Here is a 26,092-nt window from a genome sequence, read left to right as displayed (position 1 = left end):
TTTGTCCGTTCTAAATTTTTACTCCATATTAGAGAAAGCATGGTGTGATTCTTTTTCTTTTTCTCAAATTAAAAATTTCATCATATAGTTATTATTGCTTTGACTCTGGTGCTAGTTTCATGTGTTTAATTGAAGGACTACTTATATATCATACTCATTAAAGTCTTTTCTGAATTAGAAATAATTTTTGGAATCTGTAGTTGAAGTAGGCCCACTAGGTGCAGAATTTACACAAAAGAAGTGTGTTAAAAATTTATGTTTAGCATGAAAGACTGGGGATGGAGTGAAATAGTGCATTGAATATGGCGATTTCACTCATTCTCTGAGAAAATATTACATTAATTGCATGAGAAATAGAACGGTAAAATCTACCACCAGATCTGCACAAAACGAAACATAGAAAAGTTATTGAGAACAAAAATACAGTAAACAGGCATGATAAATGGACTGATCATTTACTATTCCGAAGTAGGGCCGATGCATTCTCTTGTCATGTACAACTTTTGGCCATCTGCTTTTCTGGAATGCATCAATCTTACTGTCTCCGGTAGTCTTTCCATCTGCTCTGCGTCGGATTCATGTCTGATCCCTCTCAACACAGTAAGAAGCCGATTCCAATTCGGATCACATCAATGACACTGCTATTCCGGGTAAACGGCTTTTTGGTTCATCCGTACTTGGTCTAGTTACGGATACAGTACAGTGGATGCAGTCAATCTCTGTTAGAAATCCATATTGGAAGCTCAGTATGCCCAAATATGCTAGTGTCGCGTTGCAGTCGGAGAAATTCGGGCAATCCCTTATACCAGCTAGAACCGCTGGCCCATGTAAGTAAATCTGCTAAAATATTGCCAAATATTGCCGTTACTATATATAGATAGACGACGGATAGTCTAATACCAGCATTGTTTGGATTTCTCTCAATTAAGGAACCGACTGTGGCTGTGGTGCTTCGGGTCAGGTTAAATGCAGCTGAACTCCTCCACCAATAAAATTGGATCATTTTCAGTGGAGATTATGATGTATCACCGGTCTATTGAAATTCAGCACACTACAAGTAAACCTCGCCCATAGGGAACGTAGTTTACCGTTATTCTCGTAGTTCAGGATCTTTAACCCTATGCTGTTCATGAACGGGATCAGCTCCAACCTTGAGTGCGATATAAGTTGGGTGCAGGATTCCTACATTTCCAAATGTAAAAGCTGAACCGACTAAGCTCGAACTGGACTAGTTGGGACCCCGTTGCATTTTCTGAATATTAAAGCGCACACCAAGAAACGGACAACTCGAGGAGTCTGTGCACTTTGAACGAACCTGCTAAAATTCAACATGGATAATTGCCACAACCTATGTGCTGCAGTGCATTTGTCTCCATTTGCTGCTGAGTGCATGGAAACTTCTTGCTCATCAGCAGCTCTCTTGTTAATGCATTCTCTCTCTCTATTCTCTTACAAGAGATATATGAAATCATCATCAAACGAAACATCTTCAGGGACAAGCTCTCTTTCTCTCTCTCTCTCTCTTCAATGTGTCTTAGGGCACAAACTATGTCCGGTATGCAGACCATCATTCTTCTTCTTCACTGACTGCCACCATAATGGAAGCTGAGTTGTTAGCTCTGTTGAATTTCAATTCCCAGCAGAACTCCACAGTCGCTTCAGATAGAAATGAACCAACCCCTCTGGGAGATTCCTCATCAAGTATGAGTCTTTCGCGATCCAAGAACTCCATCAATAAAGGTAGTACAAGTAAGGCGGTCGCCGAAACCGAGTTAGTTGCTGAAAGAACACCACAGATCCGTGCAAACTCACAAACAGGAAAAGCTACGGAACAGACCAGCTTGATGGCATGCAAAGGAAAAGCACCGGTATTGGAGACGGGGATCTCGGCTCAAAATCGGGTTGAATATAGGAGCCTGTCGAGGAGCTCTTTGCATAGGAAACGAGCTATCCGGGTACGTGAAATAGATGAACTTGAGGAGAGGTTATCGGTTCTTGAAGAAGAAACCAGAACCGCAAAGCAAGCTTTTTTCGAGGCTGTGCATGACAGGAAAAGGCTCATTGATGAGGTTTATCAGCACTTTCAGAACGTAGACAGTTCCCTGCACATCAGAGATCGATTAACAGGAGAGGCTTCTACCTATGCTCCTTTAGCTGCCACGTCCTTTGAGGTAAATGTTCTTCGACCGGGTTGGATATCTTCAACAATTCACGCCATCATGAAAGTCGAATTAAGCGACTGCTCTGTAAATTAATTAATCAAATTAATGACAACAGGAAGCAGAAGTTAACAAGGAAGACAGAGGAGTCGGGCTGTCACTGGTTCTATGCGAATGTTCAACTCCATTCGTGGTGAGGAAAGAAGGGCGAATGGCCTCATTAAGTGGTTCAGGAGCTCGATGAAGTTGATAACCACACAATTGATTACTTGAGAGTAGATGAAACTTCAGCATTGAATATTAGTCATCACTTTCTTTTTAGTGTTAGAATATATGGTACATTGTTTCTCCATCCACTTACGGTGCACGGACATGTTAAAAAATCTCGAGAAATTCCTAGTGCAACGGCTGGAGAACCAAAGGAACCAGTACACATCCATCGCGGTAATTCTTCACTTTCATCAACTGACAACCACAATCTCTGCATGATTGAGGGATGGATGGAATAATAATTTAGAACAGAGTAACTCAAAAGTTCATATTTCTCCCCTATAGCCTCCAGATCCAAAATAATCCCGTCTCGAGCTAGCAATCTGCATGCTTTTCTGATGCTCTAACTTGGGACAATCGCGGATCCTATGTCCCAAACCACCACAGTATGCACACCCTTTCACTCCACTCACAGTAGCAATCGCTTCCACATCTTCCATCGGATCATTAAGCTCTGCCAAGACGGGAGGAATCCTCTGCTTGGCTTCCTGCAACAGGTGCTTCAGGTCGAGGAGAGTCGTCTCACTCTGGTTCTTATTTATAAAAGTGGTGGCGATTCCCGTCTTCCCACACCTTCCAGTTCTCCCAATCCTGTGGACATAATTTTCAATTTCTGCAGGCATGTCGTAGTTGATCACATGTTGAATGTCTGGGAAGTCCAGACCCTTTGAAGCAACATCCGTAGCGACCAGGACATCCTTTTTGCCCGCTTTAAAAGAAGCAATAGCATATTCTCTCTCTTCCTGATCCTTCCCTCCATGAACGGCCACTGCTTCCACTCCTTTCAGGAGGAGATACTCATGGATATCATCCACATCGGCCTTGTTCTCACAGAATATCAGAACGGGAGGTGGGGTCTTCTGGAGGCATTCGAGGAGGTAGACGATCTTTGCCTCCTGTTTCACATACTCAACCTCCTGAATAACATCGAGATTTGCTGCTCCTGCTCTTCCCACATTAACTATTATAGGCTTCACAAGGGCGCTTCGGGCAAAGTTTTGGATCTTAGTGGGCATGGTGGCTGAGAAAAGGAGTGTCTGTCTTTGAGCTTTGAAGTGGTCGAACACTTCCCTTATGTCATCTTCAAATCCTAGATCCACAAGTCTGTCTGCTTCATCCAAACAAAGATACCTGAACCAAGCAAGAATATCAGTATATAAACAGCAACAAGTATAAATATATATGATCCACTTGTTTCTTTTCAACTAAGGACCACTAAAGAGATCTTACTAGGATCCAGCCAAAAAAAGAAAAACCACAAATGATCGAATTTGTCTACACAAGAGAATATAAATGAACATAACAGAAGCACACTCAAACATAGAAGAGATTCCCAAGGCATTAACAGAATAGCACTTGTAGATTGGATAGAGAGCTCCTAGAGAATACATAAAGGCTAATCTTGATCAAGCCTATGCGGCCATATTACCAAATGTTAAAAGTAGAACAAGAACAAGGATCAGAAGCGGAAAAGATAAACATTATTTCTGAAGAATTCACAAACATCAAGAATCCAGAGACAAGGTCGAGCTGAAGATTACCTGCAATTATCGAGGTTCATCCTTTTCTTTGCAAGCATATCCTTCAATCTCCCAGGGGTGGCCACAACAATATGCACTCCTCTCCTAATCACCTCCACCTGGGAACGCATATCAACTCCACCAATGCACAGCAAAGGCCGCAATTCGGGATACCCGTGCTCCCTCATTGGAATCAGGAACTGCTCTACAACCTCATAAGTCTGTCTAGCAAGCTCCCTCGATGGGCAAACTATTAACCCAAAGGGCCCTTCTCCGGGCACGATGGGCATCATAATTTCCTCCTGAAGTGCAATCATGATCATTGGAAGCACGAAAACAAGGGTCTTCCCGGATCCGGTGAATGCAATCCCGATCATATCTCGACCCGATAAGATCACAGGGAGGCCTTGAACCTGAATTGGTGTTGGCTGCACAATCCCCTTTTCCTTCAGTTTCCTCAAAATAGGCTCTGGGAATCTCATGTCCTTGAAATTCTTTATCGGGGGAGGGATGTCCTCCCCATCAACAATTATGTGCCACTGCTTCCTAATCATATCACACTCTTTCCTTGACATTCTTCTGATGTTCAAAGACGGCTTCCACCCGGTCAACAGAGGCTCGGTGTAAGTAATCCCCTTTGCCAGCTCGCGAACAGACATAAGGGTCTTTCGATCCGATAAATGCTCAATCATCTCCTTTTCTTGCTGGACCATCTGCTCGGTTGGACTGATCTCAGGCTGCTCGCGCTTGAGCTGGGTGGCCCTAACAAGGAGGCTGGGTTTCGCTTCCACTTGCTTCGCCTTCTCGATTTCTTCTTCCAGGGCAACAGAAGATTTGCCTTTTCTCTGTAGGATCTTCTGAGCTTCGAGAGCCCTTCGCTTTGCAACTGGGACATATTCGACATAATCATCGTCCTCCTCCGTGCTGAAATCTCCCATGCCAGCAGCAGAAGCAGCTGCAGACATCCTTAGGAAAAAAAAAGAGAGAGAGTAAATTGTTTAAACCCCACAAACCGGAGGAGCAGAACAATTAACCATACAAGAGAAATTCACAATAAATCAACGAATTTTTCTATTAAGAAACCAATTAGTACCAAACAAGAAGCTCAATCGAGCAATTCACAGCCCTAGCTACAACGAATCCATAGTCAGTTACCGCTAGTGGTCAATTTCAGCTGAGAAAGAAAAACCTAGAATATGAGGGATATGCACCTCACTTTTAAAGGCGGAGGTAGACGCGGGGTGTGGTGGTGGAAGGCGAGAAGCTCCGGCGGACGGCGGTGGCGGAAGAGAAGGGAAGAGCAGCGATCCGACGCTCACGAAACGCAGAAAATTCAAACCCGATTCTGTTAACTACATCTGTCGTAAATCCGCCGACTTGGGACTCATTATGGGCCGAACCAATGTCGATTGCAAAGAAGCCCAGACCAATAGGACGAAAACAGGCCCAAAATAGTAAATGTGGGAGCAGGTCCAATTCGAAATGACCCAATGAACAGAAGATCATCCTCCAGTCCTCATCTCATCTCCACCACTCAAAACAGAGCCCTCCTTTTCTTTCTTTCCCCCGATGCTATGGCTGCCAAGAGATGCGATAGCGCCTGAATCCACCATTATAGTGCGCCGAGCCGGCGGACAACGGGTGAGTTTTCTGCTCTGATTTTGATAAAATTGCCTGATGGAAGCTCAAGAAAAGTTAACGTCTGTTGATTGTCCATTTGGTTTCATCCTGCTCTGTTTCTTCATTTTCTGCAAAAAATTCTCGCTTGCCCTCTTAATATCCCTTGAAGCTGTTTCTCAATTTGCGCGCACTGACATCGAATTTGAAGGAGATTGCTTGATTTAGCGGTGGCGGTCCCATACAATTTCTCCCCAGCTTGCTTGGTGAGAAATTGGAGGAAATCCCGTCAAGATGAAACCTTGAGGCCGGCCCTCCATTTTCTTGCCACCCGAGCAGTGTCACCGAACCCCAGCAAGCAGACCTCAAGCTCCATGGAAGTGGAAATCAAGCTCAAACTCCCCGACTCCACCGCGCACCAGAAGCTATCAGAACTCCTCTCCCCTTTCCACCTCAAAACCTTAACGCAAGAGAACGTCTTCTTCGACAGCCCCGCTGCCGAGCTCGTGAAAAATTTCGCCGCCCTCCGGCTCCGCTTCTATGACCTAGACTCCCGCTGTGTCATCTCGCTCAAAGCCAAGCCCGTAATATCGGGCGGGATCAGTCGGGTCGAGGAGGAAGAAGAACCTCTCGACCCCGTCCTCGCCCGCACGTTGGTTGCCGAACCCAGCAGGATTTTGTCGGTCAATCCGTCGAACGTAGTTAGGAGAGTGAGGGAGGAATACGGGGTGAAGGAATTGGTGTGTTTGGGCGGGTTTAGGAATGTGAGGAGTGTTTATGAATGGAGGGGGCTTACGTTGGAGCTCGACGAGACAATGTACGACTTCGGGACAAGTTATGAGATCGAGTGCGAGACGGTGGAGCCGGAGAGGGACCAGAAGCTGATCGAGGGATTGTTGTCGGAGAATGGTGTGCGGTATACCTATTCAAGTATGAACAAGTTTGCGGTTTTTCGAACGGGGAAGTTGCCCGAGTAATTGATTTATGAATTAAGTAGACAATAGTAATTTGCTTTCAGAGTCAAATTATTTCATATTGGGCTTTTTTCGCTGTGCCCCGTGAGACCAAAGGAAGTAACTAACCAATTAGGGGGGAGTTAATGAACTATTTTTCATTTTACTTAACTGATGATCTGTTCCTGAACTTCCTGGTAAGACTTATTGCCAATGGAGCTTATTTTGTGCTTGAATGAGTGAAGATCATAATCTGTATGTCGATATGATGCTGCAAGACAGTGCGACGCTCCTGAAAAATCATTCCATGCTCGATGAATCTCTTCTCCGATGCCATTCTATCCTTCAGAGTCTTGATTTCATTCGTTCTTCCTCGATGGCTTCTTCTCCGTGCTATTTGAGAGCACTCGCAGAATCGTTCACGAGCTATCACGGCAGGGCAACTAACAAGATGTTGAACGTTTCTTGCTGGTTCGTTCTTCGATAATGTACTGGTTGGTTGCCTTCAATGTATCATGGTATTAAATCCATCGAAATATCAGTGGATATGATAAAGGTTGAGGACTAAGGAGAACGAAAGTTACAGAAGGATATAATATCAATTTCCTTAGTTGTCATCATCACAATCACAATTATGAACGAAGGAAAGGAAGAGAAGGGGCACCTGCCGCGGTCTGCATTTGCAAAGAGCATTGATGACGATGATATTTTGGTAATTTATGAAAGACCCTACCAGCACGGGCAACATAGTTATTTGTTAAGTCTCAAATCACATTAGATCGACCTTGTGTATACAGTAGAAGGCCAATTCATGCTTGGTAGTGTTACTATAATGGGGTCAGTACTTGTGCTAACTGTTCAGTTCGTCTGATATGTTTGTGGTTGAACACGAGAGTTCGAACATTACATAGCGGGGAATGATAATGTTGTCATCACTATTACCCATGGATTCGGTATCCCGAATGCCTACTACCAGTGAAAAATCATACCATTTAGACTCAAGACGACACCATCGTTGTTTCATAAGGTCACGTGTCGGGTCTTTGCTCCAATCATATATAAAAAAATCATGCTGCCGTCCACGGGACGAAAGAAGCAGCCCTCTTTTATAATTTTATTTTTGGGGAAAAAGGACAATATGTCCAACTCTTCTACAGTCTACCACTCAAATTTTGTTAAGGAATTTTTTTGTCAAAATATATGTCCATAATAAGGCATTAATTATTTTTGTGTATGTATAATGACTATCTATCTATCTACCTACTATATAAACCGTAATAAGGCACGTGCCACCTCTGCTCATGATCTTCCTCTCTCTCATTTCAGAGAAAAATGAAAATACAGCTTTTCTTGACGAAGTTGAAACTTGAAAGGGATTGAGGCGCCGTATACTTGGATCCTACGTGGGATCCAACCAAAGGCGCAGTTCGATTTGCTCTTTTTTTTTTTTTTTTTGCTTGAAGGATAATGCCACATAATATTTGTATATGTATATATTATATATATTTCCTTAAATCAGATGGACCTGACAAAGATCATCCTGTATTTCCTTTAGTGGATGTTTAGCATTATTGAATTAATAATAATTATTAATAATAATAGCTATTGCAAAGAATGATGTATAAGAAACAAATCTATGAATTAATTAATTTAATTTAATTAGAGAAAAAGGTTGCGTGCACTAGGGGCCAAAACCATGGGCCCCAGCTAGCCCAATGGATAAAGGAAGCGGGTGGGCATTAGAAATAGAAAACCAAAGCCAGGGCCCCACCTTAATTTCTTTCCCATTATCTTACGCTTTCCTTTATTTATTTATATTTTTTTCAGTTTCTTTCCCGGGTTAATTCCAGTCACACCCTCCAGTTTTTCCTGATCTTCAGCATGTACCCTATGGTTTCAATCATCTCAAAGATACTACCTCAACTTGCTCGTCTGTCTCACCAATCCCATACTGCTTTGCTACTACATCATCATCATAGTCGTCGTCATCATCTGAAAATTTAACCTACTACTATTTAAATTAAATAAATCAAATTTAAAATAGACAACTGGAACTTACACATGACAATTGAATTTTTTTATGCAATACTAATAAATCTAAAGAATGAGAGGATAAAAATTAAGAATTAATTCTCGCATGTTTTGTAAATTTAAAAGAATTTTTTTTGATTATGTAAGAAATGTTTATAATCTACTACACGATAATTTTTCTCATTATATATGATGCTTTGTTATATTGCCCTTGTACCCATCAATAACTACCATCTTCCCTTGCATTCGAGCTATTGGAGTTGATTATATATATAATCAACAAGAATTTTGTGTGGACGCTTCTGAATATTCCGTAACTTTTTATATTAGCTACCCACCTATGAACATGAACAAAGTGGCTGGTGATACATCATGGGCATATTTGAGTAATAGTCCAAACTACGAGGAGTGAATGGGATAGGTCGAGGTAATGGGGACCTAACAGCAAATTATATCACGTAGGGCCCACTACCGCGCACTCTTTTCCCTTATCTCATTTTCCAAAGCTCCCAACTCCGAACCTCATTGGGCTCCGAGCCACACATGGCAGCTACGGGAAGGTTCGGCTCAGGTTCGTCTCCAAACTGGACACGCACTTCTTAATAGCTCCCTCCGTAGTTTCTACCGTGGCCTGCGCTCTCTCTCTCTAAAAGCTCTCCGAGAGTCTGAGCAGTCCATCTCTCTCTCTCGAGCCCCTGCCCTGATCACTACTCTCTGCATCTCCATCATCTTCCCATTGATGTTGAAATCGAGCACGAGGGCGTGTAGATGATGATGAGATATCGATTAAAGAACTGTTTTTCTGGCCTTTCTGTTTGTATCTGTTCGTTTTCCTGGGAAAGTAGTCTCTTTTCTTCGCTTTTGCTGAGCTTCGTCGCGTGAAATTCGTTACGTATCTTGCGGAAAACTGGAAGGACGAGGAGGTGATATTCGGCTTTCGTTAATTTGACAGGAAGATATTTCTTTCTTCCTCTTCGTTTTCCCTAAGCACTGTTCTGTATACTGTTCTTCGGGAAAGTTTTCATTGTGAATGTTTTTTCCGCTGTGCTGTGAAAGAAAGTGAGCTGGGTCGTTTGTTGTTTATTCTCCTTTTGTTTCATTTGCATGAAAAAAATCCCAAGAAATTGATTTTCTTGCTCATCGTTTTACTTTTTATAAGTCCGGTTCGGCGTGTCATGATCATCTCCAGTAATTACACCGTCAAAACAGGATCTTTTACTCTCTTTGTTGTGCTCGATGATCCTTGGATTGCTTTGATCTTGTTCAACTGAGTTAGGATAAGCTTCTGCATGGCTTGGTCTTGTGCACTCTGTTTTCAAAGCTGAGAAAGCTGCGGCTCCTTTTGCTGCTTCTGGGTTTTCTTCATCTGTTCCAACTTATTGTTTTGTAATTGTTTGGTATTCAAACTTTGCTTCCCAGTTTCAGCCTGAAGAGGTCGGGTAAAAGTTCAAAGTGTTTTGCATGATTTTGATGCTATTCATATTCTTTTGCGCCATTTTCTTGAAGCTTTATTAGGATAATACTTCTGGCCCTATTATAGTTTAGTTTATTTCAGTTATGAAGTCTCGTGTAATTGTACGAATTACACCACTAATGCATAGAATAAATGCAACATTTCAGCTTGTTGACTAATAAATGTGAGGAACTTGTTTATATCCTGCCCAGTCAGTGGTGATAATTCATAGAGCTTTTGCAAGTCGTGCCATTCCAAGCTGATCAGTTTGGGCTAACTTTGCATTCTATAATTCTCTTGTCTGTTCACAGGGAAAGTAAATCGCAATTGAAGTTTGGGGTCTGAGTGATATTTGCGGGGGCCTGTACTGCACTCGTGGTACATACTGATTACCAGAAATTCTTCTTAATGGGGGGCGCTTGTTCTAGGAAGAGGGACCAGCAGGATGATGAAGAAACTCTGCAGAGAGGGGTTTCTGCAAGATATGCAAAGAGTGGGAGTTCAAAGTGGTTGGCAACTTCATTTTCTCGACCTGCAATTGACATCCAACAAGGCGGAGGGAAATGTCCATCCCTTATGGATTTGTGCATACAAAAGATAAGAGAGGTACTTTGAATTACTCTGCATATCTAAACTAACGGGACTTTTACCCCACTTTGTTTTGGCTGATGCCCATGCTTCTAATACATCATTCCTTCTCCCTGTTTCCTCATTGTCCGACGACAGGACATTGAAACACATAGCAAATTCTCAATGCTGCCAAGGGATATAAGTCAACTGATCTTCAATGACGTGGTGAACTCCCAGCGCCTAAATGATGTTATTCTTGAAGCGTTTCGTGACTGTGCACTCCAGGTAAATTGGTAGACACAACGATAGCTGGCCTTCAAACTTTATTTGCAGCTCTTCTCTGTTGTTGTTAGCTTGTGGTTGTGTCAGTGTAATAGCTTTATATGCTGCATGTGGCAGGACCTTAACTTGGGTGAGTACCCTGGGGTGAACGATAGTTGGTTGGACGTAATCTCTTCACAGGGATCATCTTTGCTTTCTGTAGATCTTTCGGGATCTGAGGTCACTGATGCAGGGCTGACTTGTTTGAAGGATTGCAAGAACATCCAAGCTTTGAACTTTAACTTTTGTGACCAGATATCTGATCGTGGTCTTGAGCATCTAAGTGGTAAGATCTCTTAACCTGCCTGTGAGGTAATTCCTTTGATGTTTTTTTTACCACTTTTGTGAGCTCAAGCTGTCATAGCATGGCTTGAGAAGTGTCTAAAGGTGGATTTATTGGTTCAGTTCAAAATTAGATAAATTTTTTATGATTCTTCAATCCATGGCTCATGTTTATGTGCATGCAACTATTTGTGTACTGTAATGAGATATGATGCTGCTTAGGCATCTCTGGTATAAGATGTCTGAACTCTATTTCCTTTTGCAGGTCTCTCGAACTTGACAAGCTTGAGCTTCAGGAGAAACAACGCTATTACTGCACATGGAATGAGTGCCTTGACTGGCTTAGTTAATTTGGTGAAGTTGGATTTGGAGAGGTGTCCAAAGATCTATAATGGACTTATTTATCTCGAAGGTATTCTCTTGATGTGGTTATCGCCGCAGAGAAGAATGTCGCTTGTATATCCAGTATGTTTTGGCTTTAACTCCTAAACTTTCTTTTGCAGGTTTGTCAAAGTTAGAGTCCCTTAATATCAAATGGTGCAATTCAATAACAGATTCAGATCTGAAGCCTCTCTCTGGTATGTTCCTTTTTATTGTCAAGGCCTCTCATCTCTTGGCAATATATGTTTGACAGATTGTACACGATCCTTGGATCTTAGATGAGTACATAAGTGCTCTGATTGATTAAAGAAAATGATCAAAGGAAGTTTATGTATTGAGGCTTGTCAATTGTCCTCTGGAAGTTCTTTATGCATTTTATTTCTCGGCCTTCTCTAATTAAGTTTGAAGTTCAATAGCTCAATTTTAGCCATCACATTTTGGATTTCATTCACATTGCTGCAGTAGCAATATATGGTGTTGGTTGAGGATGCTTCATTGTGAAATATATAAAATCAGTTTCTGTCTTCGTTGGTCATTTTACCAGCTTATACTGATATACGCTTCTTAGGAATGGCCGGATGGCATCGCTTCACTCATTTACTGATCAGTAGATTTTTGGCATGAATCTTTTTGTGGTTGGAAGACAACAATAAATTGGACCATTTGATATTCGATTTTCATGGGATATTTAGTTCTGAGGTGCTGATTTGAAGACAAGTAATCTGGTCATTTAATCTATATATGTGCTTTAACCTATTTTTTGACATTTAGTTATGAAAAAAACTTCTCTGTGTTTCAGGGCTCAAGAACCTGAAAGCATTGCAAATTTCTTGCAGTAAGGTCACTGATTCTGGGATTGCTTATCTCAGAGGTAATCTTCGCTATATCACACATGGTAAAATCATCGGAATGCTACATTACAGATGGATGTGCTAAATTCTCTATTTTGGAGAAAAGCTGAAGCAGTTTGCGATAATGCACGAGACATAGGAAGTATGATTAAATTATGTTAATTGGAGATTTCAGCTTTCAGCTTTGTTTTTATAGCTCCAATGGCCTAGATTAAACTAACTATTTTTTTTCCCCTGGAATTGTTCTTATGCTGTGCTTTAGTAGGCTGTCCTAATTAGCTGCTTTTTTTAGTTATGTTTTTCGTAGTCATGCTTGTGATCCCTGAATAAATTCTGGTTTCAGGTCTGCAAAAGCTTGCTTTATTGAACTTGGAAGGTTGCCCTGTCACTACAGCATGCCTGGAGTCTGTTGCAGGTTCGTGATAGTTAAAGTAATTTCATACCTTTTTCGTCCAAAAAAAAATGCAATAGCTTAAAGAGATGCTGTGTTTACTATACTGATACCTGATTTGGTTTCCATTCATATTAATTTTCTAAGCTTTATGAGAAAATAGAGATGTATTTCCATATAATATTTGTACTCTGTCTGGTATGGTGTGGTTCTGTTTTTTACGGGAATAACCTCTGCTACTCTCCTGCAGCTCTATCTGCCCTCTTATATTTGAACCTTAACAGATGTCATCTGACTGATGAGGGAAGTGAGAGATTCTCTGGTAAGTTGCATTTGATTTGCGTATTAGTTTTAGTGATTAATAGCGGGGAGTGTCTTGCAAAATATTTGTCTACAGCATGGAACTGAGTTTGGTGCTGCATGTCTATCTTCTCAGAGCTTGGGAGTTTGAAAGTATTGAACTTGGGCTTCAATGATATAACAGATGCATGTCTGGTACACCTAAAAGGTATTTTTCTCATTCATCTATTTAGCAAAGGATGGACTCTTGATGTCTTATTGTTGTTCATTTTCAAGTTTCCTGATTACTAATGAGTCTTTTAGGAGGAGACGGTTATCCTTTGAAATGTGACTTGTTTCGTCCAGACTTGAACAAGCTTATGTTTGCTTTTGAACTTGTAAAATCAATTGGTGATGTTTAGACAGCCAGCTCTTGTTTGACTTAGGAGCCTCCTGCAATTTCATCCCAGATTATCCCAACATATCATATCATCAACTTCCAGGGCCATCTTCTATAATCCATGGAAGATTGTTATAGATAGTTTTAGATATGTAATGACTGTGCTCTGTAAGCTTTTGCGTCTCTTTGTTTTTCCATATATAATTTTGGTTAATAGTCCTGTCTTGGAGGTCTAATAGTAGCTTTTTCTGACCAGGTTTAACAAATTTGGAAAGCTTGAACTTGGATTCTTGCAGGATAGGAGATGGGGGAATGGCTAACTTGACAGGTTATGAGTGTTCCTGAATTATGACCTTCAAAATATTTTATTCACTTAATGTTTCCCCTTGGAATTGAGGTAATTTAGTGACTATATGCATCATATTGATGCTAATGTGGCACTCTAGGATACTTCTGTTCTTGGTTGAGTAGTATGGGACATGCATCTAGGACTGGGGGCCATCATCCCATCCTCTTCTTCCCATTGTTATCAAGCCTCCACTTCCTCATCTCTGGAAAACTCGAGTTATGGAAAACCTTAATGCTGTTGGCTTTTCTTACATCTGTCAATTTAGGTCTTCGCCGATTGAAATGTTTGGAATTGTCTGATACAGAAGTCGGAAGTAACGGGCTCCACCATCTATCTGGTGAGGCTCTTACCCTCATGAATTTATGGAATATTATGACATCCACAATGAAAGTGAGTTTTTTCAGAAATTAACAGAAATAATTTTCTCGGTTTACTAAGAGCTTGATCTGATGAGATGTGAATCTATCCCTTGTAGGGCTGACTAATCTGGAGAGCATAAATCTGTCCTTCACAGTAGTGACAGATATAGGTTTAAGAAAGTTGTCTGGACTTTCTTCTCTTAAAACTCTCAATCTCGATGTTCGCCATGTTACAGATTCGGGACTTGCAGCTCTTACAGGCAAGTTTAGCAGATATATGTGTATATATCTATAATATGTGATGATCTAAACAATCTCCTTCAGGTTAGAGCTCTTGATTCCTTTAATGAGCCACTAATAAGATGTTCTTCTCAAAGGTTTGATGAGCCTTTTTTTCTGTATAAAATTCAGGCTTGACTGGCTTGACTCATCTGGATCTTTTTGGGGCTCGCATCACGGATTCTGGGACTGTCTACCTTCGAAGTGAGTATACAATTCTCTATTCGCTCCTGTAAATATTACCATGCTCTGTTTGAAACAACATAACTTGCTTTCCCCTCCTCAGATTTCAAGAATCTAAGGTCCCTCGAAATATGCGGTGGAGGGCTGACTGATGCTGGAATGAAGAATATTAAGGATCTGACGTCCCTCACGCTGTTGAATTTATCACAGAACTGCAATTTGACTGACAAGACATTGGAGTTGATTTCAGGTAAAGCTGATTTTACTTCATACGCATGTGCAGGGATCAAGTCTCTACTAGATTTGTCCCTGAATCATGTTTACCTGCTTTTCCCAAGTGCAGGATTGACTGGTCTAGTATCTTTAAATTTGTCCAACTCCCGCATCACTAGCTCGGGTCTGCAGCACCTGAAATTGCTAAAGAATTTAAAGCAACTCACTCTGGAGTCCTGCAAGGTTACTGCAAATGACATAAGGAAGCTCCAATCAACTGATCTCCCAAACCTGGTGAGCTTCCGACCCGAGTGAATATCTTTCCCTGAAGATTAGCTACAATTTATTGGAGGGGGCAACATTGTAAATACCGTCACGCTGGCCCAAGGGGGGGTGGTTGAGGTGTATATATTGGGTGGTGTGGCTTGAACTTGAAGAAATAAGGGTTCTCTGGAAGGAAGGAAGGAAGAAGACTTTGGTGCTCTTGAAGCTCTCGATTCTGTATAAATTTTTTTGTGCAGAAGAAAATGTAAATAAGCTTCCTAAAGCCAGCTTTGGGGTACTTGACGATGATTGATTGATGATGATGATGCGTAGTTTCTGTGTATATTACTATGATCTATAAAAGGGGTATTTACGATGCGTCTACTAGTACCTTCTTCTAATGCTTGAATGAAAGCTTCGGAAGACTTATGCTATGCAGATCGGATCATGTGTTAGATGTCTTATATGTTGGATGAAATTTGCGATTATGCGTATCAAATGGAGTGAAACAGTTGGAATAGTCGGTCCAACTAAAGGCTTTGATTCTAATTAAGCAAAATGAAAGATCTCAAGGTTTTAGAATTACTTTTGACCGACAATTCCACTGTTCCTAGATTGAAATAAGTCGATGGGATGAGTGAAGGTCGGAACCACCTTCAAAAGAACAAGATAATTGCCGGCCCTTGGGAAGGAATTGAATATGCTTTGGCATCAGTAGATGTCTGCCAAGTGAAACAGCACAAATGTCTGGAATCTGATCTTTAACTAAAAAGAGTCGAACTGGGGGAATATGTACAAACATGACAAAAGAATTTCCCTTCGCATTTATAAACAGACAGACTAAAGAACTTCCGCACCAACTCACCCCTAAAACAGTCGTAACAACAAAATCCATCTGCAATGTCAAAGGAACGAACCTCCTTTCCAAGTGATCCTTGTTAGTTTCGACAAGGGCAGGACCATAATGAGAAGATATAGTGAAACGGTTGACACTGCGGCAGCAAATTGGGCCGAGCTGATTCCAACTTAACCAGATTCTATAAAAGATGCATCCAACTTAACCAGATTCTATTCGATGCACCCATCGTTCAGCCTTTAGTTCATCTTTGGGCCTGATCGGGCCCTGAAGACCCAGCTGCAGAAGCAGTTGGCCCACCATTGGCTGACCCGTTCTCGAAATGCTGAGGGACCCCCCATTTAGCTTCAGATTCAAGAGGCTCAAAGACATGGACTTTGCCATCTGAAAGTCCCACAGCAAACTGATTTGGCTCTTGCGGATGTGCGGCAATGACCAGTGGATGCACACCAGAATTGCTGGACATGCAAGAGGCAGTACAACATAAGTGAGTATACTTCACCAAATAAAGCAAAGCAGTCTTTAGAGAAGCTACGATTTAAATAAAGCAAAGAAGTCTTTAGAGAAGCCATGATTTAGTAGCTGACCTGAGGCTGGAAGGAAGATAAGCAGAGGGATTTATGCGGCAACGAGGTCTAAGATTAGAGGCAGTGAACACACAGATGGTTGCATCTGCAAAGCTTGCAAAAACTAGCTGGCTATCGCACGAGAAAGTCGCATGAGTTATCGGGGCATTAGATTCACGCGGAGCCCACTGACAGGAATACAGAAACAAAGCACAACTGTAAGATTTGACATTAAGAGAATATCAAGGGAGGAAAATTTCACTCGAGGGTTGCGTAATGCTCATTTCTGTAGGCGAACAATATGTGCATATTTCATTTCCCATTCTCTCTTTGCAGTAAGAAAAACTGGCATGCCTGAAGAAACCAACTTTCACAAGTGGTTTTCCATGAATCCAAGAAATCTTCAGATAGAGTATTCTTTTAGTTTCTATTTGTTTCTTGGCTGCTTGGCCAGCAGAAAAACAAATATTCAAGAATTAAGTTCCAGTCAACTAGAAAAAGCAATCATAATTTCCAAAGTGACTTGAGGCTTTAACTTATATGATAATTAATTTCCCTTTAGATGGCACAGGCCCAAAATAGCGCATCCAAAGACTGGAAAATTATTCACTTTGCAATCTACATAGCAGACAAAACAATGAGTGTTGGATTTTGGGTTGGGAAATTTGTTGGTGGAACAAGAATATTTCCATAAATGTTTTCTGGCAACATCAAATGCACACTACTGGTTGAGCTTTCAGGAAATATTCCATAAGTTTGGTTTTAGGGATCATACCTGCTTCACGCACTCAAGTTTCGTTGTTTCATATATAGCGAGCTGCGTCTCATGCACAGCTAGAAAGTGTATCTGGTCCTGATGGAACTGTACTCTCGTGTCTGACTGTGCAGCTTGTGGCTTCCCTGCTGGGATTTGCAAGAATGTGTTTTTCCTCTTTTCCCACCCTTCGGAGTTCCACACACATATCTTAAAGAACAGAAATATCAATGCATCATTAGAATCAAGAATGACAGTAAGAAGCAAGCCTCCAAGGTGTCTATAGCTACAATAGATTCGTGTTACTCTATTGTTCAAATTTGGCCTACCTGGGCATCTGCTCCAGAGGAAACCAGAACATTCAGCACATGAGAGAAGGCAAGACCAGTTATTCTTCTAGAGTGACCTCTAAGCTTGCTCTTGACCTGTAACAGAATTTCCAATAAGACATAAAAATCCATTGATTTTAAATTATCAGCGGCATATTGTAAGCAATTCAGCCGTATTACCTCATCAACACGAACGTTATAAATCTGAATAGTAGAATCATCCATCCCAATGGCGATAATGTTGTTATCTTGAGGGTGGAAGGCAAGAAATGTTGCTGCTGGTGGTGGTGCCATGAATGTTGTCATGGTCTGCAAATCCAGAAACCAAATATTTTTGAGTTATATTCCTCCTCTATAAGAACGCAATTAAAAATTACCAGAAATAAGATTTGGTTTCAAATATACATATAAGAACCAACGGATCAGTATTAATCTCAAAGGGATTTTTTTGGACTTCTATTGAATGAAGAAAATGGACAAAAGACAGTACTGCTCTGAAGAATGAAATGGTTCCCGTTTTGACAGGTACCTTAAAAGTCATCATATTGAATAGTGATATCTTGCCCCCTGAAGCTGACATCACATAAGAATCATTTTTTGACAAAGCAAAACTGGGGACAGCCTCATCTTGGTTACTATCAGCAGTATCATTGGTCATCAGAGTGCCATTTGCAGGTTGCCACAGCTGAGGTGGCATGCTTGCAGTTGCCTGCAAAGGGAAAAAGATGAAGCAAATTTTTATCCTCGAGATTGCAAGAATGAAAAAGACTTTGTTTCTGACATTTTACCTTGCCAGTAGAATTCCGGTCATTTCTCTGCCATTTCCATAACAGATGAGCAGCATTAGATGCTAGAGCCAAAATAGCATTCCCTGAATTCGTATAGATTAACCTCGATATCTGCAATGAATCAAGCAGAAAATGAGGTTCCAATTAGAGTGCTCATATAGTTCGAGGAATAGTTGCCCTGGACCCTATCATGTCTAAGCAGAATCAATAAGTTACTTCTTCATTTTCACTGAGCCCAACTTTGATGATTTCAGATGTACTCTCTCCTGTGAGTAGGTCCACTTATGAGTGGCTTTGACCACGAAATTAGAAGGTCTGCCATGCATTATCAATCTACCAAGACCAACTGAAAATGCAGGGATATAATCAACCTGTAAAGAATATATGACATTTTCTCAACGGAATGGGTAGAAACAAATATACCTTGGCCACTCGCAAGTTCAAGTTTTCAGGGAGCCTCAATGAACGACAATGAGATGGTTCATTGATCTCAGTTAGCTTCCAAACTTTTGATTTATCATTGCTTTCTTCAGCAATTTTCGGTTTCACATCTCCTGAACTTCGAGCATCCCCATTCTGGCAAGCTCATTCATAATTGGTTATTCAAGTGCCATTACCAAGAATTACAAATTGACTGAAATTGTAAAACCCTGACTGACCATTCCGGAAATAGCAATTGCTGAAGTAGCTCTATCTGCAAGTCCTGTGCTTGAGGCCGAAGCACCAGCCATCGCAGCTGTCATTCCACCAATCATGGGCTGCATAAAAGTATGCTGTAATCATATTTATTCTATTCTTCACTTTTTGAGTCATTGTTCTATTACATCACGAATGGTCAAAGTCCGAGTGGTACATGATTATCCGACGAAGACTAACCTTTGTCAGCGCTTCCGATGTTCTTGAAGCCTCGAATGGAAGATTCTCAAATGTTCTTAGCAACCTAAAACCATCTGAATTCGCCAAAATTTTTATTACACTGTCATTGGCCGAAGCAGCCAAAAGACTTCCATCCTTGTTGAATCGGATTCTTGAGCTAGCCTATGTAGAACGAAAGAGACCAATATCAACAAATTTAATTAGGGAGGCTATCAAGTTCATAATTTTCTGAGGTGACCAAGAAGCTTACTACTAGGCCCCCTTCAGCATCAACCGTGGCCAAAAGCTGAACATTGTCCATATCCCAAAACTTAATAGAAAATTCATCCCCTGCAGCCAAATATCGGCTCTTCGTCGTATCAAACTGGACAACACCCGGAGAACGTTTCCTGAATCCCTGATAGGTCCTCTTCACAGCTCCTTCACTCTCGTTCCACTCGACAAGATATGACTCGCCATCCTTGCTCGTTCCACATGAGAACAGCCTGCAGCATTCAAAACCTACGCATCACAGTCCATTCTGTTCTATGAAAATTACTTCTCCACAGAAGTACACTACAACATATACATGGAGAAATGTTTTTAAGGATTTAATACGCGATGAAATTTTGTGCAGAATATGTTTCTGGATGATATTGTTAAAAGTGACAATAACGGGTAGTTTAGAAAGAAACAGATGCAACCCAAAAATGCGCTACACAATGAGCACAATAAACATAAGGTGTTAGAACTGCAATATTTAACCATGAATTTGGTTTAAATCTTATCTTATTGGCTTAGTAATCAATGATTGCTAGAGTTGCCCCATTTTCTTTTATGGACTGAATCTATTACTGGACTGGTAAAAGAAACTTCTTGATCCAGTTCAAAGGCAGATATCTTGTTCAAGCAGCTCTCACCTAGTACCATCAGCACTATAAGCCATAGTTGTGCACCACCGACCCGGTGCATCGTAATCGACTCGAGATCCCGCATTATCATAGAGCCACGCCTTTATCTTTCCATCCACTGCCGTTGAAAAGATGAACTGCCAGTAATTTAAAAGAATATAAAATTAAATAATAAGAATTAAAAGCTATAAGGCGTAACAGCTGTAATTAGAAAGATATACTCTGGGAGTAGATCCCACTACCTGAATGTTCTCCTTATAGTGAGGGCATACGGAGTACACAGGCGCCTCGTGGCCTTCAAATGTATACTGTTTTGCACCAGTAGAAGCATCCCAAACCTATATTTGAAAGCCGAAAAACAATAATTACACAAACTGAACGATTTTTTTTGCAGTTTAGTGAGCTATAATGTCATGTATCTTAAAACCTTGATGGTCTTGTCATCCCCACAAGTAATCACGCAAAGCTGTTTATTGGGTTGGGCAAATGCGAGATCATTCACTCCACCATTGTGAGCATCCATCTATAACATAAAATAAGAAAACAGACACTTTTAAGATGGTTAAAAAAAAATTGATGAGAAATATAAGGCTTCTTCACATACCTCGAGGTGCTGCCGCAGATCACTTCCACCATTGTAAGAAAATATCTGTACTATGTGCATTGAGTACGCGACTCCTATAATCAATCAACATGGAGAAATATGAAGTTATCGTATTGTGTACAGAGACACTCTCTATACATATATGATTGAGTAATGGGAAGCAACACCATTTCCAAAAGTAAATAAATAAATAAATAAATAAATAAATAAAGACATGATATTATTGAAAGCTGATAAAGATGCTTATAATTTGTACTTACCAAATAGTGAACCATCGGGGCTCCAAATGATGCGATTCACAGAAATACTGGGGTCTTTTACTAGAGCTGCCTAACCTCCATAAGGATGAAACACACTTAGAAATGTGTGGAGGAATAGAAATGAAAAGAAAAAGAAATCAGTTAATGATAATTAGAAGAGTGACAAACCTGTAGATGAGTCGAACATGCACTAAGGTCCCAGACTTTGAAGTTCCTTAAAACGAGTCGCTCCCTTGAACCAACTTCCCACAATGCTATTTCCCCCACATTGGTACCAACTGAAGCACCAAGTGAAAGATAGAATGTGAGCTTGAGCATTAACCAAGTTTTTGCCTCACGAGACTTAAAACTATGCTCTAAAAATCAAATTAGGAGGAAGATTAAGGGAGAGAGGTTTCACAACTTTTTCATTGAAAATGTCTCTTCATTCTCTTTCACTCTCAGCACATCATGTCCTCAAGTTTACAATTTTTAACGCTTAAATTAGGTGTTATCACATGTAACCTACCTGTAGCAAAGAAGTGAACAACAAACAGTAAATTAGAAACATCGGGTTTATAGGAAAATATCACACCTAGGAGTAGAGTCTGTTGTACAGGATGAAAATCCATGCTCATAGGGGATGACCCCTGACTCAGAGTTCGTGCAACGATCTTGGGTAAGTCATCAGGAGCATTAAAGGCCGGAGGATGACTATGGCCAGGAAATGTTACAGGGAGCACATTCACTGGTAAATTTGCCTGCAGATACTCAAGAGACAATGTTTAGTTTATACAAGCAAAAAACAGAAGGGATGGAGGCTATCAGAAGTTTCTGGGTAAGTTTCAAACCTCATCAGGTAGTCCCATGGGCCTCATTCTCTTGGAAACATGTTCTGAATCCCCCAGAGGAAAGTCTACGGAGGGGTTAGTTGGAGGAGTCCTCGGGTGCTTCAAAGCAACTATTAAAGGAAATGAAAAGACCATCAAAAGTTACATGTAAACTAAGCACCAGCGGACAACACAAACACTAGACAGTGTTTTAAAGAGAGATTCTGAGAAAGCTACAAGCTGTCCCAACTATGGCATGACTCAGTTCATTTTCAATCTTAAAACAAATTTTGCGATATTTGAAGACACATAGAAAAACGAATATGACCTGTTGGTACAGCTCGTACACAGAAATATCTTACCAGGCATTGATGGAGCACCAAGACCAATAGCTCCACCACCTGAAACTGCTGGATGAGCCATGGGAGGAGGATTAGACATCCAAGCAAGGGGTGTAGGAACAGAGGCTGGTGCTGGTTGAAAAGGCTGAGAACATGATTTAAAACGCAAAAAGGAAATATCATCAATAAATTACTACAAGAAAAGGTGTTTGTAAGTTACATCACTTGTTTAGACCGTTAACCTACCCCTTGAACACCCAATGGAGGGAAACCACCAGCCTTAGGTAAAGATCCAAGAAGGGGGTTATTGGCAGGAGATGGGGCCCTAGCACCATTAGGTTGACCACAACTGTGGTCCACAAATAAAGTTTTTATGTCAGGATTGGGCCTTGGGTTTTTACAGAGTTGATGCTGCCAATTCAAGCTGTGATTCACAGAAGAACATCAGTTCCTTATCCTTACAGAATGTGGACTTCGATCACAGGCACATGCTTCACAAATATATTCTTTCAAAATTGACACGAAAGTCATCAGAAAAGCACCTCTGATTAATGAGAGTCCGTAACCTCGAGTTCTTAAGGTTAGGGAACTGCAATTTATCTCGAAACAAGGGATTTGCTTCAATAAGCTTCTTAAGCTCACCCAACATAATAATCCTGGCAGATTTCGTGTCTCCATACTTGGCTAGTTGCTCATTATCCCTGAACAAAAACATAGCTTGTTCTAAGCTTGATTACCTTATGGTGGATGAGATACATTCGAAGCATTCATACCTAAAATTCTCCAGAGTCAGCAGCTGCGTAATTTCCTTGAAAAGATCCTCATTAAATGTGGAAAACACCTTCAAATCCTTTGTCAATATATCAACAGCTTTGGCTCGATCATGCCTGTAAAATGTTTCAAATATTTGTCATCACTAATCTTCACTAGACATTCGTTACAAGGAAATGATGAAATTATAATACAAGTCACAGGAATGAGAAGGCTTACTTATCCAGCGCCTCAAGATACTTCTGCTTCCTTATTTCGAAGAATATTTTCATGGAATAACGGTTATCGTCCACTTTTGTGAACCCAGAGAGGTACCTCTCGACCTCATCCCAATTGCCGTTTTGCACCTCATCTTCGAAATGCTTCATGTTGAAGAAGAACCCAGATTCTTGTTCGAGCCTGTTTCATGGTCGAAGCAATCACCAAGCACCAAATTCACATCATCATTGTGGCACAGCAAAACTTATCAAAGGTAAAGCACTGCGTCCTGTCCCACATTTTATTTCAATGACAAAACACTCAGCATTCCGATTGAAAATTATGAGCAGCTCAAGACTGGCCAGGTCCAAAAAAAAAAAAAACCTACAAAACAGTGTCAAAAACACCTACGAAACAGTATATTTGCCCCAACTCGACTCAAAGGTTAATTGTAACTGTCCCCAAAATGAGGAAGCGTCCATTTAACTTTCTCCGCAAATTGCAGGTGTGGCCCGTGCAATTTGCCCCGAAAAATAAATGAAACCGAAGGGATAAGGTTCTGAAAACCCACTTGTGAACAGTATCTCTGAACTTCTCTTCATCGAGAAACTGCAAGATTAAGAACACCAGCTCCCTACTGAGAGACGTCATGGAGGCCGCCTGTCTTCGATCTCCACCTACAATGCTCTAGATCTACAATTAATTCAAACTCAACGATATCGAATACTACAAATTAAAAGCGTCAGCTCATAATTCTCCCCATGCAACAGCTTCACTTGAAATAGCAGAGGAATTGAGACATTTGGATCAACATTAGAGATCTAACTTCCTGAACTAGTAAGCCAGGTACGCAGCAGATGAAAAATCCACAAGAGTTTAGGGTCAGAATCATTCCAATCTGATTGTCAGGGGCAGGGTAGCAAAAAAACAAAAGACAGAGAGAGAGATAGAGAGAGAGAAGCAAGCTTTGCTCCATTCATGAATTGAAAGTGAAAAAGGAGAAAGAAGATAAAAGGAAATGCAAGAAAAGGAAAAGGGAAAGAGCACGACAAGCAACAAAGGTGCTAGCGGAAGCAATTTTCATGAAAAGATTTGCAAAGAACAAACATCAAATCGGAAGAAGCAGAGACCAAAAACTCACCTCCGAAGATGTAATCGGAGAGATCAGTCGTCGTGTTCCAGTGGATGAAACCGGAAGAGCTCTCTCTCTCCCCCTTTTCTCTCTCCCCCCCCCCCCCCCTCTCTCTCTCTTTTTATCTCTTCTCGGCGACTTTCTCTCTCTAGAGAAAAAAATAGATGCACGACATTGAACTTGCAGGAAAGTGGCGAAATTTATAGGGAAGAGGTTGCAGATAAAGCGAGTGATAAGCTACTCCGCTTATATAAGAACCTATCATTTCTCCGATAAGCAGTGTGCAACAAGTAGGTTGACCTTTGTAATAAGTAGTGGTCCAAGTGGGCCCCACTTAGCCGGCTATGTCTCGTCGAGTTCATCGGCGCGGAATCCTTTTAAGGTCCGAAGCTATTCATCAGCTCAGCCACAGGAGGGCCGTGGGATATATCAGGTGCTTCGACTTGGAGGGAAACAAATAGACCTCGTGCATGTTCTACCCAGTAATACCGCGCCACGTATGGAGTCGCACGTGCAGTCAGCGCATGGGGGGAGCGTACAGGTGTATCAGTAGCAGGGGATTATTTTTCTCTCAGATCGCCCATGAAAAGACCAGCTTTCTAGGATTTCTGGAAGTATTTAGCCCCTTTTGTTGTAACACAATTACGATCTTTTGCCACTGGTTTTCCAGTCTCGTCTCGCTGGAATCTCTCGAGATGATTTCTTCAATTTATCGGGGAAGAAACAGTATCGCGATATGGAGCGGGAAAGTTTGTAATCAGAAACTAATTTAATTTGGAAAGAGTCCTCATCCTGAAGTTTCATAACGTTTAATGGGGACCAGACGTGTCCCATTTCATTTTCATAAATTAAAAATTGACGTCTCTAGCAGATTATGAAAGATACTGATCATGTACGTGTCATACCACCAAATCATCCGTCATTAGGTGCAAATTTTTTTTTAATTAGAAAAGGCCGAAAAAGGAGAGTGGATCATACGAGTACAATATTTGTTCGATAAGTAGGTGGCACGGTATGCGAGGGCAGGGGAAATGGACATGTAATACTACCTTACTGGTCACCTTGTGTGAATTTTTGGCATAGGGTAATCTACCATGTGGTGTTGTGTACATTCATTCATGATAACAATCAATGATTTAATTCTTTCTTTTTTATAGGGAATGAAATTGCACGAGAGAATCTATCTAGTTAAGATAATAGAATTTAGGGTGCAATGCATTAACCTCCCCTGAGGTTTTAAGAAATGACACTTAACCCCATTTATTGAGAATATATGCACTTCACCCCATTTGACTTAGTTGATCAAAAATTTTTTTTTAGAGAATAATCATTAGGATCATAAGTTTTATTTTTTCCTTTTTAGTCCATGCATTTATTTTTTTTTACTGAATGAGGTTCATATTACTTAAAATGTTCATACACAGTTTTTATTTTTTTATTTTTTTATTTAAGGAGTAAAAATTAAAAATATGTAATAAAAATAGTTGAAAGTTTTGATATAGAGGACAAATAGAGGGAAGCGAGTGACCTGTCGCAGGGCACTCAAAATAAAAGTATAAACTCGAAAATCGAGATCTGACCCGACCAAAAAATTGAACACCTGATTTCAATTCTATTAGGTCCATGCCTCAATTCAATTCTAGAATTTTTTGAAGAAATCAGATAAGTACCCGACCTACCCAAATTTAAATTTCAAAATAAATTTAGGGTTTCTAAATATCTAAATTTATTTTACATTATTACATTCAACGTTTTCATTTAATGACCATCACTCCAAGAAACGTTACTAGAGG

The 26,092-nt window shown here is 40.7% G+C and overlaps 5 protein-coding genes across 10 annotated transcripts; 3 read left to right on the top strand and 2 right to left on the bottom strand.

The window, feature by feature from the left end:
- Positions 1–146: 146 nt before the first annotated feature.
- LOC116199167 lies at positions 147–2,564 on the top strand. Its single transcript, XM_031529460.1, has 2 exons — positions 147–2,171; positions 2,278–2,564. Exons 1-2 carry the CDS (start codon positions 1,599–1,601, stop codon positions 2,401–2,403), a joined length of 699 nt encoding a protein of 232 aa, XP_031385320.1. The 5' UTR covers positions 147–1,598; the 3' UTR covers positions 2,404–2,564.
- LOC116199023 (DEAD-box ATP-dependent RNA helicase 35) lies at positions 2,436–5,313 on the bottom strand. 3 transcript variants are annotated; one of them, XM_031529320.1, is made up of 3 exons: positions 5,166–5,313; positions 3,971–4,915; positions 2,436–3,560 (listed from the first exon to the last, which is right to left on the bottom strand). In XM_031529320.1, exons 2-3 carry the CDS (start codon positions 4,912–4,914, stop codon positions 2,696–2,698), a joined length of 1,809 nt encoding a protein of 602 aa, XP_031385180.1. In that variant the 5' UTR covers position 4,915; positions 5,166–5,313; the 3' UTR covers positions 2,436–2,695. The 3 variants fall into 3 exon arrangements, with proteins under 3 accessions (XP_031385180.1, XP_031385175.1, XP_031385188.1); XM_031529315.1 differs by having other exon boundaries at positions 5,161–5,312; XM_031529328.1 differs by lacking the exon at positions 5,166–5,313 and adding an exon at positions 5,043–5,139.
- A 133-nt stretch (positions 5,314–5,446) lies between these two features.
- On the top strand, positions 5,447–6,755 carry LOC116199177 (triphosphate tunnel metalloenzyme 3-like). Of its 2 annotated transcripts, none has more exons than XM_031529471.1 (2): positions 5,447–5,590; positions 5,778–6,755. In XM_031529471.1, the coding sequence occupies exon 2, from the start codon at positions 5,941–5,943 to the stop codon at positions 6,541–6,543; it is 603 nt and encodes a 200-aa protein (XP_031385331.1). In that variant the 5' UTR covers positions 5,447–5,590; positions 5,778–5,940; the 3' UTR covers positions 6,544–6,755. The 2 variants fall into 2 exon arrangements, with proteins under 2 accessions (XP_031385331.1, XP_031385337.1); XM_031529477.1 differs by having other exon boundaries at positions 5,453–5,590; positions 5,795–6,755.
- A 2,417-nt stretch (positions 6,756–9,172) lies between these two features.
- LOC116199047 (leucine-rich repeats and immunoglobulin-like domains protein 1) lies at positions 9,173–15,509 on the top strand. The gene is made up of 16 exons (XM_031529340.1): positions 9,173–9,473; positions 10,315–10,609; positions 10,730–10,858; positions 10,973–11,180; positions 11,442–11,588; positions 11,680–11,754; positions 12,357–12,428; positions 12,752–12,823; positions 13,050–13,121; positions 13,236–13,307; positions 13,735–13,806; positions 14,093–14,164; positions 14,303–14,446; positions 14,598–14,669; positions 14,752–14,898; positions 14,992–15,509. The coding sequence occupies exons 2-16, from the start codon at positions 10,412–10,414 to the stop codon at positions 15,174–15,176; spliced, it is 1,737 nt and encodes a 578-aa protein (XP_031385200.1). The 5' UTR covers positions 9,173–9,473; positions 10,315–10,411; the 3' UTR covers positions 15,177–15,509.
- A 360-nt stretch (positions 15,510–15,869) lies between these two features.
- LOC116198958 (protein TOPLESS-like) lies at positions 15,870–24,461 on the bottom strand. Of its 3 annotated transcripts, none has more exons than XM_031529241.1 (26): positions 24,309–24,461; positions 23,739–23,844; positions 23,189–23,368; positions 22,972–23,085; positions 22,741–22,899; positions 22,445–22,622; positions 22,220–22,343; positions 21,879–21,988; positions 21,623–21,788; positions 21,217–21,326; positions 21,049–21,118; positions 20,789–20,862; positions 20,612–20,707; positions 20,427–20,522; positions 20,194–20,321; positions 19,545–19,779; positions 19,295–19,456; positions 19,078–19,191; positions 18,842–18,994; positions 18,419–18,529; positions 18,160–18,339; positions 17,811–17,939; positions 17,631–17,726; positions 17,323–17,511; positions 16,569–16,735; positions 15,870–16,439 (listed from the first exon to the last, which is right to left on the bottom strand). In XM_031529241.1, the coding sequence occupies exons 2-26, from the start codon at positions 23,816–23,818 to the stop codon at positions 16,226–16,228; spliced, it is 3,435 nt and encodes a 1,144-aa protein (XP_031385101.1). In that variant the 5' UTR covers positions 23,819–23,844; positions 24,309–24,461; the 3' UTR covers positions 15,870–16,225. The 3 variants fall into 3 exon arrangements, with proteins under 3 accessions (XP_031385101.1, XP_031385108.1, XP_031385113.1); XM_031529248.1 differs by having other exon boundaries at positions 19,078–19,176; XM_031529253.1 differs by having other exon boundaries at positions 22,445–22,547.
- Positions 24,462–26,092: the final 1,631 nt, after the last annotated feature.

Source organism: Punica granatum, chromosome 1 (genome assembly GCF_007655135.1).
Source record: "Punica granatum isolate Tunisia-2019 chromosome 1, ASM765513v2, whole genome shotgun sequence".
Classification (NCBI taxonomy): domain Eukaryota; kingdom Viridiplantae; phylum Streptophyta; class Magnoliopsida; order Myrtales; family Lythraceae; genus Punica; species Punica granatum.
This window is presented reverse-complemented; position numbering and strand designations above follow the sequence as displayed.